Source organism: Phalacrocorax carbo, chromosome 7 (assembly GCF_963921805.1).
Source record: "Phalacrocorax carbo chromosome 7, bPhaCar2.1, whole genome shotgun sequence".
Taxonomy (NCBI): domain Eukaryota; kingdom Metazoa; phylum Chordata; class Aves; order Suliformes; family Phalacrocoracidae; genus Phalacrocorax; species Phalacrocorax carbo.
In genome coordinates this window covers 27,870,623-27,889,657 of record NC_087519.1, presented here as the reverse complement: position 1 = coordinate 27,889,657, position 19,035 = coordinate 27,870,623, and the positions used below count along the sequence as shown (strand labels likewise).

The following is a 19,035-nucleotide window of genomic DNA, read 5'->3' as shown; positions in this document are numbered from 1 at the left end:
GAAAAAGGTTTATGGCATACATGGGTTCATAGAGATTGCAGAAGACCCAGAACAAAAAAGGAGACACTCACCTTCTAGAGTATCTTGTATATGGCATATACTGTAATGTACAAAACAGTGATAGGTATAACTTCTCAAAGCAGCATCTAATGACTAATCCATAGCATGATTTTATGCCCTTCTCTCAGCAAACTTTCAATTTATAGTCACATTTCCTATACAGCATCTCTTTCTACTATTCATCATAGCTCCATAAGTCACAAAATCACATCATGTACTTAGAAAGGGTTTGACAGCTGTAAGAATTCAACAAGACAAAGCCAGCAGCGAACGCTTAAGTAATCAGTTCACATTTTACCCAGTCTTGCCAAGACTGAAGGATCAACTGCTGTTTTGCTGTTGTAGCAATTTGCCTCCTAAAAATGTTTGGGAGGACTGGCATAGTCCATGTACTGACACAGAGAGGCAGGACCCCTGTGGTGAAGTCCTCGTGTCGCTGAGGGGGTACATTGACACTTGAGGGCAACTCTGGGAAAAAAAATCAAGTCTCTCTATTGCTATATAATCTTGTCTCTTCTACCTTCACTTCTCAACAGGTATGGATTTTTCTTCACTTAACAGCACAGCATGATTGAGCGCTGTTAATAAGTGTTAGAAGGCACCCAGCCCTGTAAAAGGCATTAATTGTTCTGTTACAGGGAGAAGTACACAGATAATATACAGATTAACAGAGCTTTCTCTTCAGCTTTTAGTTTCTATTCCTCAAAACATGAACATGGCCATTACCTATATTCACTCTAAATCAACTAGTAATCTACTGCTCACAAGTGACAAAAGGGAGTGGTCATTAACTGAGCAAGTATGACATTTTCCAGTAACATCTGTAGCACTACAGTGTGCCACAGCAGGGCAACCATAAGCATGTCAAAGCAACATTCAGGATGTTAGAATAAGACTTGTAAGGTGATAATCTCAGAAAAACATCCTGGGAAGTTGCCATTATCCTAAACAGATGATGCACTACAGCCTCTGAACTAACCAGAACTTTGTCCTCTCTTTTCCTGTTTCATTAGGTTTTGTTTGTCCATCTCCAGCTCTAACTCAGAGAAAGCTGATGGAGTTGTGGAGGCTGTCTGTCTTCTGCTGCTGATCCATCATCTCAGTTGCAATAGACAGAAGATCTGGAAGCCATGGATGTGCATGGGAGAGAAGCTTCTCACAGGGTCTCCACTGGTGGGCTCCAGCAGGGCCTTTCTCAGCAGGTACTGAGGGAGTCAGTTTCAGTGTCTGAAGGTGAGGAAGAGTCAGAAGGTGCTAACCTGGTGACCCATGAGGAGGACTCACACACACATTACATTGCCATTCAAAGAAATTCCAGGTACTACCGGTCCATGAGGCTGCCGAACAGAGAAAAAAGAAAGACTTCGAGAGAGGCAATGCACATGGGGTGTGCTACAGGTGAGTACTGACCCAAACAGCTTTATGCTTCCTTTTCCAGCAAGACTAGGAGCTACAGGAGTCGATGAGATTAGAAAAGGGACAGGGAAGGTAGAAAGCAGCTCAGCGGTCAGTGCATTACAGAACACCCCTGCCCTATGGCACAGCTGGCAGAGGGGTGCCATACTTCCTTCCTCAGCCTGGAAATGCAAAATGGTTGGATGTTTAAACATGCTTCATGGCAGAGAATCTAAAGAACTGTGGGACTCTGCTCTGCCACCCCTCTGCTCTCTAAAAGAAAAATTATTTAAATGGGGAAAGACATGAAGCTGTCAACAAAGTAGGAATTTCTTTAGCATACAGAAAGGACATGTTCAAAAGTAGCAAGATCTATACAGGTAACTGTATGGCCAGCTGAGTGGTGTATAGAGGACACTCAGCAAAACCAAAGCAGTATGTTTAGGGACCAAGCCTGTGGAAATTGCAATGGACTGTTATGAGAGGTGAGGAAGACTTCTCTGAAAATGCAGTTGCTGCCACCTGGCATGAATAGAGCTGTAAGAAACACCTAAGTTCCCTTTGAACTCAGAGACTGAAATAACAGGAATACCATCCAGAACATACATGCACCCAGCCACGGCTTCAGCAGAAATGGAACAAGTTGGCTGTCTCTGAGTATGACAAGTACAGAGCATGACTGCAAGGCCAGGCTTTCACTGAGCTGGCACCCTGTCTGAGCAGCAATCTGTGAAAGAAACAAGAGAAAGATCTGACAAGCTGAAGAGAGAGATGGGAAAGGAGCTACTGCAACACACCCAGAAGCACTGGAAACAGGGCTGCAAGAGAAAACTGGAAGTGGTTTTAATCTAAATACTAAATGAAAGAGACCTGGGACTGTGAACACAGAAAATGTCCTTTGTGTCATCTCCCAGGTGCTCAGAGAAACTGAATTTTATAAATCCTTGCAAATATAAGGAACCACAGTGAAGATACCCATCCTATCTTCAGATTATAATCTAACAGAAGAAATGCACTGGACTCTTAACTTGGCTAGCTGCATGAGTCAAAATGATGTAACACTACCCTGATGTTTGAGTGCTATGCAAGCCACTGAAAGCTACTGCTTTGTTATGTGGTAGCAAAGCACACTGCTTCAGCCCCTGAAAGCAGACCTAGTTCTCTAAGGAAACAAAGGACATCCTCCACCCCAAAATAAAGGGGTCTGGGAAATGACCCCAGGAAATCGGTGTCTCCTGCCAGCCTCGCCAAGGGAGACACACTATTTCAGCAGTATAAAGGCCCATTCAACCCTATGGCACGGATAGAAGGAAAGTTCCCTCCCTCCTCCAAGTTTCCAAGCAGACAGCAGCAGAGTAAAGCGCTCCTGTTTAGTATTCTGCTACTGTTGTCAATGAGGTTTGTGGATAAACTGAGTGTCGCCTATGCCAGAGCAGAGCTGGTCTCCACCCTGCCAGTGCAGCAGCAGGACCAGAGCAGAACCGTCCTCTCACTGCCTTCCCAGACCGCTTCTGCAGAGCAAGCAGAGAAGAGACTCGCCCTCTCTCCTGGTCACAGAGCATCACAGCATCCAGACTGCTAACGAGGAGGCCCTCTCCCCTGTTACATGCTCCTGCCGCTCAGGAGGACCAGCACAGAAGGACGCACCATCTTCATATATCTGCATCATTACAGCATCAGGACAACAACACAGGAGGACATCCCTCCTGTCTAGCCAGCATCACTGAGGAAGGACAAGCTAAAAGAAGGGCTTCTCTCTTAGCAGCTCATTTCAGCATCTGCAGAAGCTGACCCGTGCTTCTCTCCCACACCCCACTCTCTGTGTTACCACTGCTGAAACAGGATCTGTTCCAAACAGGGCTTTTTCTTCCATACCTGCAGTTGTTCAGCAGGACACACTGGCAACAGAGTTTTTCTCCAGTCTGTACAGCAGGACCTGGACTAGGAGCAATAGCTCTTTCTCCAGTATGACTGCAGCAAGCCCAGCTCAGAGCTACAGCTTTTAAATTCAGCTAGGATTGCGTAAGCAGCTCTTCCACCCTCTCCCTCTACTCCATCCCCTCTCCTTGAAACTGGACAGCGGGTGCTTCTACACCAGCCTCATTTGTAGCAGGAACTTCTGACAGCATTTGCTGACGTGCATGGAAGCAAGGGATGGGTGAGCTCTTTTATCTTGACTTCAAACCCATTTGAACAGCAGCTATCCAAGAGTCCAGCTCAAGCTCAAATGTTAACCTATTCTCATTTTGCTTAAAGAATGACTGGGGGGAGGAGAGGGAAAGAAGAAAGGAAGAGAAAGAAAGATACAGGGAAAAATACAGAGTATGGGAAAAATAAAGACTTAAGAAATTAGAACAAGAAAAATAATGTAAAAGAACATAAATCCAGCAGAGAGAAAGGCTTTTATATAGGCACCCTTTGCACCAACTTAGCTTTGGCTTATATCCTTGGAGCTGTAAAACATAATAGATTATTTCCTTTAACTGGAAAAAGAGTTTGTTTTTTAAGCAATCTACTCTGACAGAAGGATGAAATGTTTAAACTATTCAAAAGGCAAAGAGAATAACTCAAACTAGCATTTAATAAACCCTTGGCACTGTTTTAGGGAGTTTTAAAAGTTCAGATTTCACCCTTTCCCTCTGAAAATCCATAGCATTGATCAAAAGGGTGCATCAGAAGGCAGCTTTAGTCAGAGCATTGACCTGCCTGTGCTGTCACCAGTTTGAAATGCAAACAGAATTATTATGACTTAGACCAAAATATTTCTAATAGAAAACAACAAGGCCGTTTATCAACAGGCCTCAAACAACAGGAGGTTTCATTTGAAAAATTGAGATACATCCTCTCCTGCCAAGTACTGCAGTACCAAGCCATAGACTTAACACAACTTTGGCTCCCTCTGAAAGGATCAGAGGTTCATCTGATGGAAATTGGAGAAGCAATTAAAAGTAAAGCTCCTGTCTCACCCAAATCTAGCCTTGATTTATCCTGTAAATTGAACATCTACTGCTTGCCTGAAAGCAGAGCAGAAATGAAGCCCTGACTTGGGAAACTGAATATTGGCATGCACGGGCACACACAGTGAAACCTTTTCTGCTTAAAGAATTGCACTGAAAATCACTAATGCCAGGACCCAGTTTTCAGTGGTGAGAGTGCTGCTTGCAGACATAAGGACTGATATCATATATCTACCTTCACCTTTTCTCAATTGCGTTTGCAGCTGTGACAAAGGCTGTACAATCTTGCACTACGCAAGCTGATGACACTTCAATCTTCTTTGAAAATCCAAGCTAAAAATGTAGCTGTCCTTGTGTCTGTGGTCCTCCTATTCCCTTTGGTGTAAGCAAGCCACTACTTACAGTAGAAGTAAAGACAACCCTTAAGAAAATTACTGTTTTAATATCCTCTTGGCTTTCTCTCATGTCACAGGTTCACTCAAAAACAACGAGCCCATCAAAGAGCCTCTGAACGTTTTATCTCATAAGGGATCACCATCTCCAGTAAACTCTGACAATACAACGTTAGACGAACTATGGATCCAAAGGTAAGGAAGTACAAAGACAGGGTAGGGTATTCACTGTGCCTCCACTGGAGAATGTAGGTAGAGTGGTGTCAGAGCAAGAATGTTGATTTTGGGAAGGACAGCTGCACTAAGCTGTAGCTACTGACCCAGGCCTTCTCACCCTGATTTGCAGTGCTATTTTCATTCTTAATGATATATATCATATAGTACTAGTCTCAAGGTATAAAGGTTCTTATCAGTATGAGCTTGAAGAATACAGTGAAGGAGAAAAGGGGGAACAAGAAGCCAGAGGGAAAGACTGAAAAAGGGGGAATGTGATGTAGGAGCACCCAGTGGTGTATGCAAAGCGGGCAGACTGCCTTAAGCAGCTTGTTGAGAGGATAAGGAGAGCCTGTGGGCATTTCCTTATGGAACATCCCAACGTAAGCGTGATCCCGTTCTTAGCCTTCTCAGTGGGCTCTTCTGAAGCCCGTTTTACAACCTCACATGGAAAATGGAATTTTATAGCTGAGGAATTAGCTACAAATATGTTTTCTAAATTATTCTGACTTTGTTTGTTGTTTACTTTGACGAACTGATAGGCAACAAAGGCTTTCAGGGAGGTAGCCCTTTTTGGCTTAAATCCCTCAATGATCAGGTCCAGCAAAAGGCCCTGATCCCACAACCCATACATTTACAATACATTCTATAAATTTCCCCACACCCCTGCTCTCTTGCCGCTGCAGCCAGGCAGAGAAAAGCGCAGTTATCTAGCCTTACATTTTTTTAATGAGTGAGGTATTCTCCCAAACTCCCTCTCCAGCTCCTCACCTCTTGAATGTATAACTAAGAGATAGTCTCTACTTATACTACAGAAGATCAAGCTGAAAGTGCTAAATACTTGCTTTCTAAAGATGCATGCATTATACTGCACAGGATGATTTGAAAATTACTAATTACTGACCCCAGCTGTGTTGGTGTAATGCATAGCACCTTTCCAAGCACCTTTCCTTATAGAGAGGACTCCAGTAAAAAAAATTCTAGCCAAACTGTCAAGTTGGATTTAAATAAATCACTTGCCCTGGATAAAATTGATTGCCCTTTGGCATTAAACTGAACACATGAGCCTAGACAGTTAGAGTCTGCTGCAATGTCAAATCCATCTGTCTTCCTCTCCTTCTGGCATAATCATCATGTCAGTCTCTGACACCCTGACACCACCACTTAGGCAGCTCTGAATCGTGCAAATTCTGATTCTCCCTGGAGCTGGAAACAATGAGCCTGTGCTGGGAGTAATTTTTATCAAAGATGCTTTTGTGCACAGAACTTGACAGGTCAGTATAGGTTCTAAGTCATGTGCCTGCGAAAAGCAGGCAACACTGCGGAGTGGCATCATCTCTGGCAACTGAGCAGAGAAATTTGGCACAGAACAAGACCAGAGTTCCAGCTGAAACTGAGCCTATGTACCCCTCTTCCCTTCTTCAAAAGATTGTCTGTAATTTATAAGAGAACCACTAGAAATCTGCATTGTGAAAAGCCTGCAGGAGCTTAAGGATATTGCCATTATTTGCAATAATCACTATTCTCCCCCTTCTATGGGGAAAAGAGGCCATTGTGTAGATAAGGCTTCTAAAATATTATCACTGCTCTCAAGAAATACATTTAATTTAATTTAATTAAAAGAACAAAACTGGTACCTGTTAGCTAAGACTTCTTCTGAAAGCAGAAGCTAGCGGTTCTGCAGGGAGGACAGTATAGGCACCTCTGGGATGGTCCCAGCACTGGGAAGGTCCATGGGGTTCTCAGGAGTGAATCCCCATGGTCCTGAGGGCAGGTGGTCCGTCAGTGCTGTATCTCTTCACGCTCAGCTGCATCCTACAGCAACTACATGAATGCTAGTGCTGGGCAAGCACAATCCCCTCTCATTGCATGAAGATAACCAGCAGGTCTGACACAAATGTGTTCTTCACAGATAGCGATGCCACTTCTCATATAGCCATGCTACATAATTTAGGACAAGAAGTAAACACAACTGGGGAAGGTAATAAATGGCTCAGGAAAATGAATAATTATCTCAATTGTACTCAGATGGGATATATTCTTTAACATTCCAATTAAGGAAAAGCACCATAGGTTTCTTCAAACCTACAGGTGACTTGAATCTATGTGTCATTCAACGCTCTGAGAACAGTAGGGTAGTTCACTGATTTCAGAACATTGATGTCTGAAAACAAGATGACCTCAGACGTTATTGCTGGTGTTCCAAAATCTGCCACACGCCCTCCATAAGGTACTTCTTAACAGCTTTTCTATGCCTAACTATTCTCAGATGATTTTTTTCCCCATGACCTTTCTCCTATGCAATCCCCAGCTCCCCCTAAGCACTCTAGAGTTCTCCACAAGGTCATGTAGCTCCCTCCCAGCCTTCTACATTGAACAAAGCTCCAAACCCCTTGCATGATAAGCTGCTTCCTGACAACTCAGCTGACTTGCCCTGAGCATTTCAGTGCTGAGCTTCTGTTTTTCAGAGTAACCAGAGCCAAAGACCTGGAAGGAACTGCACTCAACAAAAGCTGCTCTTCCCTGCTGTGATCAGTCCTTCCAGCTTCAGAGTGGCAGCCGTTGTGCAGACTGAGATTATAGAAAGACATCACAGAAAAACATTCACCCAGGGTGTCCATCCACAACTGTCAGCCTCAGCTGAAAGCAGATCCCACAGGCACCTAAAAAGGAGATTCACTGATCGGTATCTACCTTATATTACCAGCTAATAGGATGTTGACTTCTCTTAATTTCTAATACAATACAGATGTTTTAGCAGCATGACTGTATTATTTACCTACCATTTCCCACTCAGTCAGGTTCCAAAAATGATATGTCTTTATTATGGGCCACTAGATACAGCAGAAGAAAAACCGTGAAATTATGTTGCAAAGCTCACTGCAAGGTCGTTGGCCTACCAGTGCAGAGCAAACTATTTCTTTAGGCTGGTTATGAAATCTCCAATTGAGAGAAATGAGGATCATGTGAAAATCATTTGATTACATTTGGTCTAAGCTCAAAGAATAGAAGTACTACAAAAGCGAAATCAAATAGTCACCTTGAGCAGCAAGAGGGAACCTACCTTGTTTGAATTCATGCAAACATGTGTATTAGAAAGAAACACTACACGTGTGAAATACTGTAGCACTCTGAAGGATGCTTGTGTAAATTTGGGTTAGCATCCCCTAGCACAGCACTATCTTTCCTGGGCAGCAGCAGGCACTGCTTTTATAGCCTGATTTAACCAGCAGGGAAAAGCAGGGAAAGCCTCTAGAGAGACTGGAACCTGTATTGCAAAAGGTCCTATATCATACTTAAGCAGTTTCTTTCTACTTATGAAATAAATTTCTTATAGTCACCATGCTGCCAATGGTGCTTCAGTTTGCAAGTGGTGAAGTCAGGAACAGCTGATGCAAACACATGTTGACCAAACCTTTGTATTTTGTCACACTACACCAATTTCTTTTTCTCTTTTAGAGACAGATAGATAGATAGACAGACAGACAGACGGATGGATACATACATAGATATTTTTTTCCCATCCCTCTTTCTGAACAATCTGAATCTTAAAATGTCTAGGAGCAACAGTATTTGGAGGGAGAAGAATTTAAAGAACTAATAAATTTTCAGTAAAAATAGCCACTCTAGGTATTAAAATGTTATTACTGTCAAAATCTCATGTTTCACAGGATCATACAGAACAGTAAGCAATAACATACACAATTCTAATGAAGTATCCTTCCAGCATGTAGCCAGTGGGAATCCCAATCTCTCCAACTATTCCACCCAGTCTCTGCTTGTCAGGTTTTTCAGCCCAGTCATGCTTTCATTACCTGGCAAGGTCTAGGTTTTGCCCTCGAACTCTCCCAATCTGATCTGCTTCATCTGGCCATACCCTGACCCTCAGGTCCTCAACCAATCTTTTTGTTTCACCCCTTTTCTATCAGCTTCAACTTGTAATTCCCCACAGGATTTCCTCAGCCTACTGTTTCCTAGACACATTATTCCTATGTCTTCCCTCCTACACCTCATATCTCAGTGTTCTGCCATTCCCTAGGTGCTCTACCCCTTGGTTCCTCATTCAATCTTCATGTCCCACCCCTCATCCTAGCTCCAGTGCTACATTTTACAGCCTTTTCCAACTCACCATTCCCTGAAGCACCCAGCTGTGGGCAAGTTCCTCTCTCCATAGCAATCTCCTGGTGGAGAAGACAACCCCACCCTCTCCATGCTTGAGTCTTGCTCCCTCTGTTTTTCAGTCAAGTAGTTTTCTCATCATGCTGCATGCATCCAGCACAAGGATCACTGAGGATACAGCAGCAAAGGCTTTTATTCACAGTGCCTAGAACAGGACCAGGCAATTTTTACAGCTGCAATATCAGAAATGTTTCTCTCAGACCTGAACAGGGAACACATGCTCTCCATGAGCAGCAGCTCAGGGATTTGAGATGCTAAAATCTAAGTCTAAAGTTTGTCTGTGTTGCAGAGAGTGGAAAAGGGCCTATAATTTCTATGGATTTTCATAAGTGTGGCAAAGATTAAGCCCTAGCAACCCCCAAATTTCAACTAATTTTTCAACAGAAACCAAAGCTTCTCAAAGGATAGAAAAATGGGTTTTCTGTTTTCCTTTAATAGGAATCCAATAATATTTTCCTAAGCCTAAGAAATTTTAAATTGTTTTTAATATATAAAAAATAACCTGTCTATGGCAGATGGTAAGTGAAAATGTAACCCTGATGATTATGAGCATCAAAAGGTTAGAAGCACCTAAAGGTAAGGATCTCATAATAGGAAGTTCTGAATATTTTTAGTTATCAGTAGGGCTGCCAGCCCCAACAGATCGAACTAAGGTATTTTGATGAAAGCTTAAGGAGGTTCAGGAGAACAGTTTTGCTCTCGGCCTTTAGGATCTAAAAATATTAAGGATGAGGAATTCCACTTACCTCCCACTAAAAAGTCAAAAAGCAGGAATAAAATTGCACAGACACACCCATTGTCAAAAACACTGATAAAAACCACACATGAACAGAGAGAACCTGAATGAACCTGAAGTATGAAAATATCCTTGACTAGGTATAACATTATTCAAATCTATTACTAACTTCACACTTCTTCACAAATTTGGTTAGCTCAGCTTAAAACAGTGCTTCTTACCTCATCTTGTGGCCTTTCTTGGTGTGAAACTCCCACTGACTAGAAGGGTTTGAGGGATTTTTCATAAATAAAATCTGCTGGACTGCCTCTTCTCTTTTTAGTTTCTGGAAGAGGAGGTCTAATTTCTAAAAACTGCTATAAGAGAACATTAAAAAAATGCATTTCAGCATCATTTGAAAACAAGCGCTTTGCACAGCTTTATTCTAAGGGTTGCTTTTGAGTTTAGATGCACATAAGAAATCTTAATTCAAATGATTAATCATTTTTAAAAATCATTAGTGCCTGAAAATACAGGCCAAGATTGGAAATTCATCCTGCAAACATAACTTAAATGAGATAATTGTAACTAATTATAAACTCACAACAATCACCACATTTTAAATGCAACCATCCACCAGGTCACCCAACATTTAAAATCTTTTCCAACAGCAGTACAACGAAGCGAAACAGTCTGCAACCACACAAACCCCTTTTTGCAGAGCATATACAAGTTCAAACCTGCTCTCCTTTGTCCTCAGGGAGCTGAACCATGGTCATGCTCCATGTCACCAACACGTGGCCATCTAATGACGGCCATGAGGATCATGTCCGGTGCCTGTGTGCCCAGGCATCCTAAGAATCTGGTTCCTAAGGATCCTAAGAATTCCTGAGACAAAACTGGGCTTTGGTGTGTCAGGGCATTGCATGACTTCTGTCAAAAACAACAGCACAGGGCACTCAGCACCACTTGGTTGGTGCTGGGGTAGGATTTTTAACTAGTTGCTTTAATGTATGTTGTTCTAGTAGTCAGATTCTTTATTTCCCCCTACAACTAGACAGGGAATTTTAGGATGAAATATAGGGATTTTGGTCAGAAAACTGCTTTGTCTTAATGAGATTTTACTGAGTTTGATGATATGGGGGAAAGCTTTTTAGGCTCTGGATCAAATTCATTGTTGATACAATGAGAGAAAAAAAACACCTCTTCCTACCCAGATAGTTAGGATTAGATGGAGCAGGAACTTCTGCCTGAGCCTGCAGTTCCACAGCAGCGTAAAATAATCCAAGGTGGCACTGCCATCCATCTGCATGTCTGCCACCTCCACTGTGCTGGCACTCACATTGAGCTAACCCTGTAGGGAGACAATCCAGACACAAGCAAAGCTAGTTCTACAGAAAAAAAATATGAATCATTTTCCACCAGTTTAGCTGCCCAAACCTGCTCACCAAGAATGAGATGAGAGTGAGTGCTGGCATAGAAGTGGAGGTAGAAATCTGCCTCAGGGAGTTGAGTGAAAAGTGGAACTCAGCAGCTAGGTCAGCTTAAACTGCACACAAAGTCCTAAAATTGTGGAAGCAGGGAGGAAGAGAGAGGCAGCTATGCCAGAACTACTTAGCAAGAATAGTCCAGTATTGACTGACCTACAGAGGTATCTGGTGAATAAGGCATTCACCAGCTTCAAGCACCTTTCTGGTCCCCAGTGGTCAGAGAAAGCAGAGCAGCTTCAGGAGGATAGACTGCTCTGCCCTGGAACAGGCAGTAACATGTGGAATGTGAGGGAATGACACAACCGTGGCTCTGACCTGGCTCCCCCACACTCAGCACGAACATCCCAGCCACTCGATCCCTGTGAGAGAATCGCTTATTTGCCTTCCTTCATTTTTCATTACAACCTTGGAAAGCTGTCTGTTTTGTCCCCAAACAGAAAAGCAAGCTTTGGAAAACCTGAACAATTTTTGCAGGAGAAAAATATCTCCTGCTTGCTCTATGTAATTTTTCACTGTGGTCCCAGAGTGCTGGGAACACTCTTGTCACCTCACTTGGGAGAAAAAAGTATTTGTCAGGCACTTGTACTGTTTATGAATATTCTCTGTATGCCAACATGAAGTATGAGAATAAGACTGGGAGGGAATAAAGAAACAGTTCTGAAAGACCAAATTACAATTTAAAAAAAAGTTCTAAAGGAAGGAAAAGTAGACTATTAGTCATTGCTGCACAGTGGAACTGATCTCCGAGATGCAAAAACACAAGCTGTGGCCTCCCATGGCCACAGGGGGCACTTCACCCTCAGCTGGTGTTCTCACCTCTTCATAGCTTTCAACATTATTTTATCACTATTTCTTTTAGTGACACTTTTCAGGTTTTCACCTCAGACTGAAAGTGAAATCATTTTCGAAAATTTGAAGGAAAAAGGAAGACAGGCAGGATCAAATTAGCAGACACTTATGGGATCCTGAAAAGATGCTTTCTATTTGTGAATGTTTTTCATACCATGACCCAGATGCTTTTCCTAAGAAGAAATTTCAATTTGGTACAGATTTAACCCTTGGGAGTGGAGGAATGTTAGGGGCTAGAATCTGTTAAACTCTTAATGCATATTTCTGAAAGATTATTTTTTTTAGTAGATACACCCAAAAGTTATATTTAGATAGATATTCACTCTAGCAGTGTCAGTAAGAGCTTATGCGCTGACTTCCCTTCGCATACTAAGAACTCCCCACTGCTCTTGGTCCTCCCCTTTAGTAAATAGTAAACAGCATCCCTGCTTTTCCAGAATTCAAGGTAACGAAGAGGCTCAGTACAGTTAATGTCCTCCCTCCCCTTTTCTAAGAAAGAAGCTTTTTAGCGTCCCACCCACTTATTAAAACCGTCAACGATATTCTTGCCCTGGCAGCAAGCCACCAAAATGTCAGTCATTAGCCAGAGCTTCAGATAGTCTCTGCTGCTTTATCCTTTCAAAAAGGTTTTGGCTGCCCCCTCACTCACCTGCCTCCCCAAACCCCCTAGCCCTGGTGTTTCATGGCTGATAACCCACTTTCACACCATGCTGACCACCTAACCCATGACAATCTCCCCTTGTACATCCCCAGCTGTCAGGCTGTCCTCCTCCTCCTCTCTTAAGTGCAGAACAGGCTCCAGCCCTCACTCTCACTCTAGTTTTTCCTATCCATTTTCTGGTCCTTCTGACCTCTCAGTCTAGGACTGGAACTGGACCACACTGACAGTTTTCTCTGAGTCCTCAAACCTTCCACTGACATTTCCAACTGTTTTTCTCTCCCATTCTGCCTTTTAATGACTTAAAGACCAAGCTCTTCAGTGTGCTAGATCGAGATCTAGTTCACATAAGCTGAGGGAGTATTTCTGAAAGTATGATTGTGTGCTGGCTGGAAGCTATACTGATGTATTATTTAGCAAATTTAATATAAAAATGATAAAAAGGCAACCATTTTACACATACAGACCAACACACAGATTTTATGTTGTTGCATAAATTACGTTATCGCGTACAGAAAAAAAAACCCACAGTTATTTAGGCAACGGGAGGAATAGCTGAGCGTTTTCTGACTGTTAACTCCTCAATTGCAATGTGGTGCAGATGACTTTTTTTTTGCTGGGGGTTACTAACGTGTAGGGAAGAGCTGCACCCAGCCTGTCCGCAAGCACTCGAACCAATCCGAGGGTGTAACCGTACTCTGGAGCTCAAGAGGATTTATCCCTGAGGCTGAAAAACAATTACCTGAACAAAGACAGATATAGATCATTAAGTACTGAGATACTTACTGCCTAAATGAGACAATATATCCTTATGGAAGTAGCAATGCTAAGGAAGGGAGACGGGGGAAATGACCGAGCGGGTACAAAGCCCTGCTGGAGGAGGAGGAGAGCAGTCAATCCTGTGGGGTAATCAGGGGTGCAGTTCCTGGCAGGAGGGATTAGGCTGCGTTTCCCAGTTACATCCCTCCATCTCAGAGTTTCATTCCCAGAGAAGAAATGCACCATATGCGCCAGATCTGGAAGCAGTTCAGGAGAGCCCCCCTCTCCCACCCCCTTTTCTCCCTCAAAGCTGACGCTGGCCACATATAGGCAGAGAGGTGCACGGGATGGGGGGCAGTGCTATGTCCCGGGTCTGAGGGAGGAGATGTCAGTGCCAGGGCAGGACCCCCCTCCTGCTGTGTGGTGGCTGTGCATGGAAGAGAGGGGCTGGGGCCCGGGCTGGTGCATGGGGTGGGATAGGGTGTGTGGGTGCTTGCTGGGGATGGGTGCGATGCTGGAGAGGGAGGGAGGGGGTGGAGAAGGGGCTTCCCTGCATCTGAGGAAGGAATCTCTCTGCAGGAGAGCAGGGGGGATGGAGGTAGGGGTGCCTGTGAAGGTGGGGGACCCCAAAAGCAGGGATTGCTGCCTTTTGGGGGGGCCCTTAGGAGGAGGGAGTCAGCTTCCTGGTGGAGGAGGGACCTTTGTTAGAGCGCTAGAGGGGAGCTGGGGGGCTGAGGAGGTCTCCGCGGGCAGGGGTGCTGGGCACAGGGAGGGGGCTGCAGGTGGTCAGGGACTCTGAGTGGGGAGCCGGGGGGGAGAACCTGAGACATCTGTGGGGACTTGGAAAGGATTTTGGGGGCTCTGAGAGGGTCTGCAGGGGTGCTCCAAGGGGCTGGGGTGGGGCTCAGGGGGTCAGGTGGGAGCTGAGGCCTGAGTCTGGGGGGCTCCAAAGAGGCTGCGGGGAGCTCTGCAGGAGCAAGGTTGGGGAACTCTAAAGGGTTCTGAGGGGTCTCAGGAGGGATTTGGGGAAGGCTTGAGGGGGATTTAGCAGAGCTCTGTGGGGCCTTGGAGAACTGGGAGCACGGAGAGGGGCTGCAAGGAGCTAGTGGGAGCCCAAGGGGAGGCTCTAAGGGGATTTTGAGGGGTCTCTGTGGGAATGCCTGAGGGGGGTCTGACGGGAGGCTCTGAAGGGGCAGTGTGGGGATTTTGCGGGGGAGAGCCTGAAGCGGTTCTGAGGAGGTTTGGGGAGGCTCTGATGGGATTTTGGGTGGAGAGTCCCTGGGGACGCCTGACGGGGGATCTGAGGGGGGGTTTGAGGGGGGACTCTCTCTAGATTTTGGGGGGAGAACCCACAGGGACGCCTGAGGGAGGGGGTGTGTGAGGAGAAGCTCTGAGGAGATTGGGGAGGCTCTAAGGGGATTTTGGGGGGCTCAGAGGGTCTCGGGGGGCTGCGGGAGCGCCCCGGGGGCGGCCGCAGCTCCCCTCTCCTTCCCGCCCAGGCTGCTGCCTTCCTACCCCCGTTACCGTGGCAACCGCCCGGGCTCCCCCAGCCCCGCTCCGCCGCCGCCGCCGCCGCCGCCGCTGCCGGAGCTGTTGGGCAGCCGCCTGCCGCCGCCGGCCATGGAGCTGCTGGCTGCAGCGCTCAGCGCCGCCTGCGCCCTCGACCAGGACGGCTCGGCGGGACAGCCCGGCAGGTGAGTGGGGAGTGTCCGTGTGCGTGTGTGTGTGTGGACACCGGGGGGTGCGAGGGGCCGCGGAGGGGGCGTCCCGCCGCCGCCGCCCCGGCTGAGGTGCCCCCGCCTCCCACAGGGAGCCCGCCGCGGCCGCTGAGGAGAGCCCTGCCGCCACCACTGCCGAGGCGCCGCCGCCCGCCCATCCCATGACGGCCGATTCCTGGAGGAACCTGATCGAGCACATCGGTAAGGAGCCGTCCCCCGCCTTGGTCCTACTCGCCGCGTGGGACCCGGCCGGGCGTCCGGCGGCCGCGCTCTCCTGCAACTTGTCCGCTTTCCCCCTTCCCCGCACCGGCGGCAGCACAGCAGCCCCTAGAGGTGCTGCCGCCGCCGGCCGGGCCCCCCACCCGAGCCGAGCAGCCCTCCCCCGTCCCCCTGCACGCCCCAAACCGGCAGCGTTAAGCGAACGAAGCCCAGGTCTAAACCCAAGCGGTACGTGGCGGGGGGTAAGGCGGCGTTGGGGGAACCCAATTCTCCGTCCTTGTTGTTGTAAACATAACAACCGTGGCTTTGGCACTGGCTTTTTTGCCGTCTCGAGGGGCATCAGGTTTGCCGGGCAGGAGATTTAATGCCGTTGTTGAGCAGCTTTACCTCCATTCGTAAATAACGATTACTTCTTGTAATTACGAAGCTGTTAATCACTAAGGCTACAGCCAACTTTCTGCTGAAATCTGGTTTTGCATACTCAAAAAGGCGTAAGACTCAGGTCAGCTCTCCTGTTGGACGTTAACTATATGCACTGGGGTCAGCACGTATTTATAACAGCCACTGGTGTAGCGTTTGCAACAGAAGATTAAGTTATTTTATCATTCATGGTCTCTTTATAAAGGCAGAGTTGAGGTTCTCTGGGTGGCCGTACAGGAGACGACTGTTACGCTTTTGCTCTTGTGGTATTTTTGAAATTTTTTTTTTTGTGGGATGCAGAGAGGACCTTCACAGCTTGTTTCTTAGCTTCCCACATCTGAATTGTGACATTCCTCAGACAGATTTGGGCAACTGCGAAGCTAACCGACATCCTGAGGCAGGTTTTTATGGTGGGGAGATAGAAGCTTCATTTTTAAACAGTTCTCTTCAATTTTGGGAAATGAAACTGCAAGATACTTGAATCTAGAGGGCAGGAATGTAGCACGTTGCATGGGAAAATTGGATAGATAACTCTCATGAGCAGCAAGGCAAACTTCCCTGGCAGGAACGAGGAGGATTCTCACACTGCCTCTGGGAGAAGAGGTCAGCTACAGTTTGGTGTCAGGTTCTGGTGGGCAGGGTTGATTCTTGGAGCACCTGATGCCACTGGGACAGTGCTGGAGAAAGAGGCTGGAATGAAACCAGCAGCCTGCCAGCATCTGTCAGACAAAACAGCTGAGTTCAGGGCCTTCTGGAGAAAAGTGGTGAACAATTTGCACGGATGATGCCAGATCTGTTACTTGCTTTTGGCTGTGTAGGTACTAATCTCCCAAGGCAGATGTGTCAATGTGTTGTCAGTGTACTGGGACTGTGACACTAAGAGGCATGATAAAAATACTAAAACCAGCAGGACTTCAAAGCAACCCCGTTGCTATATTCATATATATTTTTATGTGCTGTATATCAGAGGGAAGCCATGCGATAGTTCTGCATGCGTCAGTGTAACTGCAAGTAGGTCTGTTGCACCTTGATGGAGGAGACAGAGTTTGGACAACCAGAGATGCTACACTAATCCCCAGCAGAGAGGTCATTTCGTGTGGCCAGAGCACACTTGCTCCCTTCCCTCCCTCCTGCGTTTGAGGCTTTAATGGACTTTTTGCCTGAAATTGGAGCAGAGCATTTCAGAGAAAACGTCTCTGGACCTCCTGAGATTTTACATAGCTTTCAGTGTAATAACGTTCACTGTAAGAGCACTGTGAACTCTCTAAGGCAAGCATTTTCCACAATTAGTAACTAGTTTTTCAATTCCCCTCCCAGTTTTTGAGAGAGCTGGGAAGGGAGACTGTGACAGCAAAATTAAATGGAATAAACACCAGGGGAAAAGTTTATTATATGCTATTCAAACTATGTAAACACCCCTCAGGAAGATCAGCCTTAACCACTTAAGTCAAAGGCGACAGCAAACCCATGCTCTGACCACAAGGTTAACATTTAGCCAGGTCACAGTAGGGACAGTTGGGACATTAAGCAATGAACAGAGCTCGTACAGATCTCTGACATTTTGTACTTGTTCACTTACTAAATGTAAGCATTTACTAAATTATCATATCTTCTGAGTCACATTCAACTACTGAATTCAGATTCTTGCTACACATTGTCAGTTCCCAGATGTATTGCTCTCCTTTCAACCTGTCAAAACCCTGTCCCCCGACCTTGCATCTGTGATACGACCCATCCAGTGCTGTGACCATCTCCTGCTTCATCTAGAGTAGGCTTTTCAATGGCTTCTCTCTCTCTCATGTAAGCGTTTGCTCAACCCATTTTAACCTCTTTACTGACATATGGATGGACCTTTTAAACCAAGATAGCAAGGATGTCTTTTATCCTGGCTAGCACTACACTCTTTGTTTCTTCCTTCTGCCTGAACATCTACCTTTCTTTTGGCTTTTTTCTGTTATGACCTTTTTGCTTCCTCCCCATATTGCTGTCTGTGGTAGAGCTTCAGCTGGTCTCTCTTCAGCTCCCTCCTTAAAATGAGTTACCTTGCTGTAATTTCTGAACAAATTCTGGTGGTAGATGCCTTTAGTCAATCAGATCTCCCCATGTCTGCATTTGCCTTTGCCTGCCACCAAAGTCTCCATAGGTCTTATCTCTTTCGTTGGTCAGGCATGAAACCTGGAAACAAAAGCAAGTTTCATTGTCTGGATTTTATTTCCTTAAAGGCAAGGGGAAATTTGTCCTGATCTTTTTTAAAGGGCTGCTCTCCAGATATGCACAAGGGAAAGTAAATCCCCCTTACACAAAGTATCCTTAATTGCCTCTGATTTGAGGGGCAGACTCACCAGCACAACATGGCTGAATGATCAGACACTGCAAGTATAATTATCTCCAGTATGAGTAAACTAGATAGATTATCCTTCAGTTTCCCCAGCATGTTTTCCCTTGAGTCAAGCACTGCCTCTACTGCTGCAGCCTGTTACTTCCCAGCCTGTCCTGCTCTCTGGTGCTCAGTTTGGTGGGGCAGAAAGTACCCAGTGCCCTACCGCAATAGAGCCTTCGAGCACGGGCTGAGCTTACAGATCAGTGCCACTGAAAGCAGCTGTGGTTTAGCAGGCTCTCCACTCCATTCCTGAAGGAGCCTTTTCACCCCACTACATCCTCAGCACACTCACTCGTGCTGAGTAACAGGCTGAAATGATTAGGAAAGCCATAGAAGCCTAGCTGATGCAGAGAGAAATTTATGTAAGTAGCAGCAGCATGCAGAACTTCAGGGGAAGTCTCCTTTCTTTGGTTATTGTGTAGGAAGCTAACAGAAGACTGTATGGTTTCCTAGGCACAGCTACCCTTATTGCTATTTTAATCTGGCGTAGAACATCTTTCCAGGGAGAAGAGATAACAGGATACGTTTGCAGGCTGCGGTACTGCTGTCCTTGTGCCAGCGTTTTTCCCCAGCATATTTCTGATAGAGTTTTAACAGTGACTGCTACAGAGCCTCATGAAAACTGGCCCAG

At 45.7% G+C, this 19,035-nt stretch overlaps 2 protein-coding genes across 5 annotated transcripts in view; one reads left to right on the top strand and one right to left on the bottom strand.

Annotated features, from left to right (window-relative positions):
* Positions 1 to 10,283, bottom strand: part of NEU2 (neuraminidase 2) — a 34,877-nt gene extending 24,594 nt beyond the window's left edge. The window contains exons 1-3 of one of the 2 annotated variants that reach the window (XR_010373838.1): positions 10,154 to 10,283; positions 9,147 to 9,304; positions 72 to 1,397 (exon numbers count right to left, since the gene is read on the bottom strand). Coding sequence is in view for 1 of the 2 variants with exons in the window: in XM_064457214.1 (XP_064313284.1) it covers positions 10,154 to 10,218 (65 nt within the window). In the remaining variant the exon portion in view is untranslated. The remainder of the gene's footprint in view (positions 1 to 71; positions 1,398 to 9,146; positions 9,305 to 10,153) is intronic. The other variant, XM_064457214.1, reaches the window with a different exon arrangement.
* The window catches only part of NGEF (neuronal guanine nucleotide exchange factor), a 41,848-nt gene continuing 24,003 nt past the window's right edge, over positions 1,191 to 19,035 (top strand). The window contains exons 1-4 of one of the 3 annotated variants that reach the window (XM_064457209.1): positions 1,191 to 1,458; positions 4,885 to 4,999; positions 15,167 to 15,361; positions 15,477 to 15,586. In XM_064457209.1, the coding sequence (XP_064313279.1) occupies positions 1,191 to 1,458; positions 4,885 to 4,999; positions 15,167 to 15,361; positions 15,477 to 15,586 (688 nt within the window). Of the gene's footprint in view, positions 1,459 to 1,478; positions 3,614 to 4,884; positions 5,000 to 7,485; positions 7,704 to 15,166; positions 15,362 to 15,476; positions 15,587 to 19,035 lie in introns of those variants that run through there. The other 2 variants (XM_064457211.1, XM_064457210.1) reach the window with 2 other exon arrangements.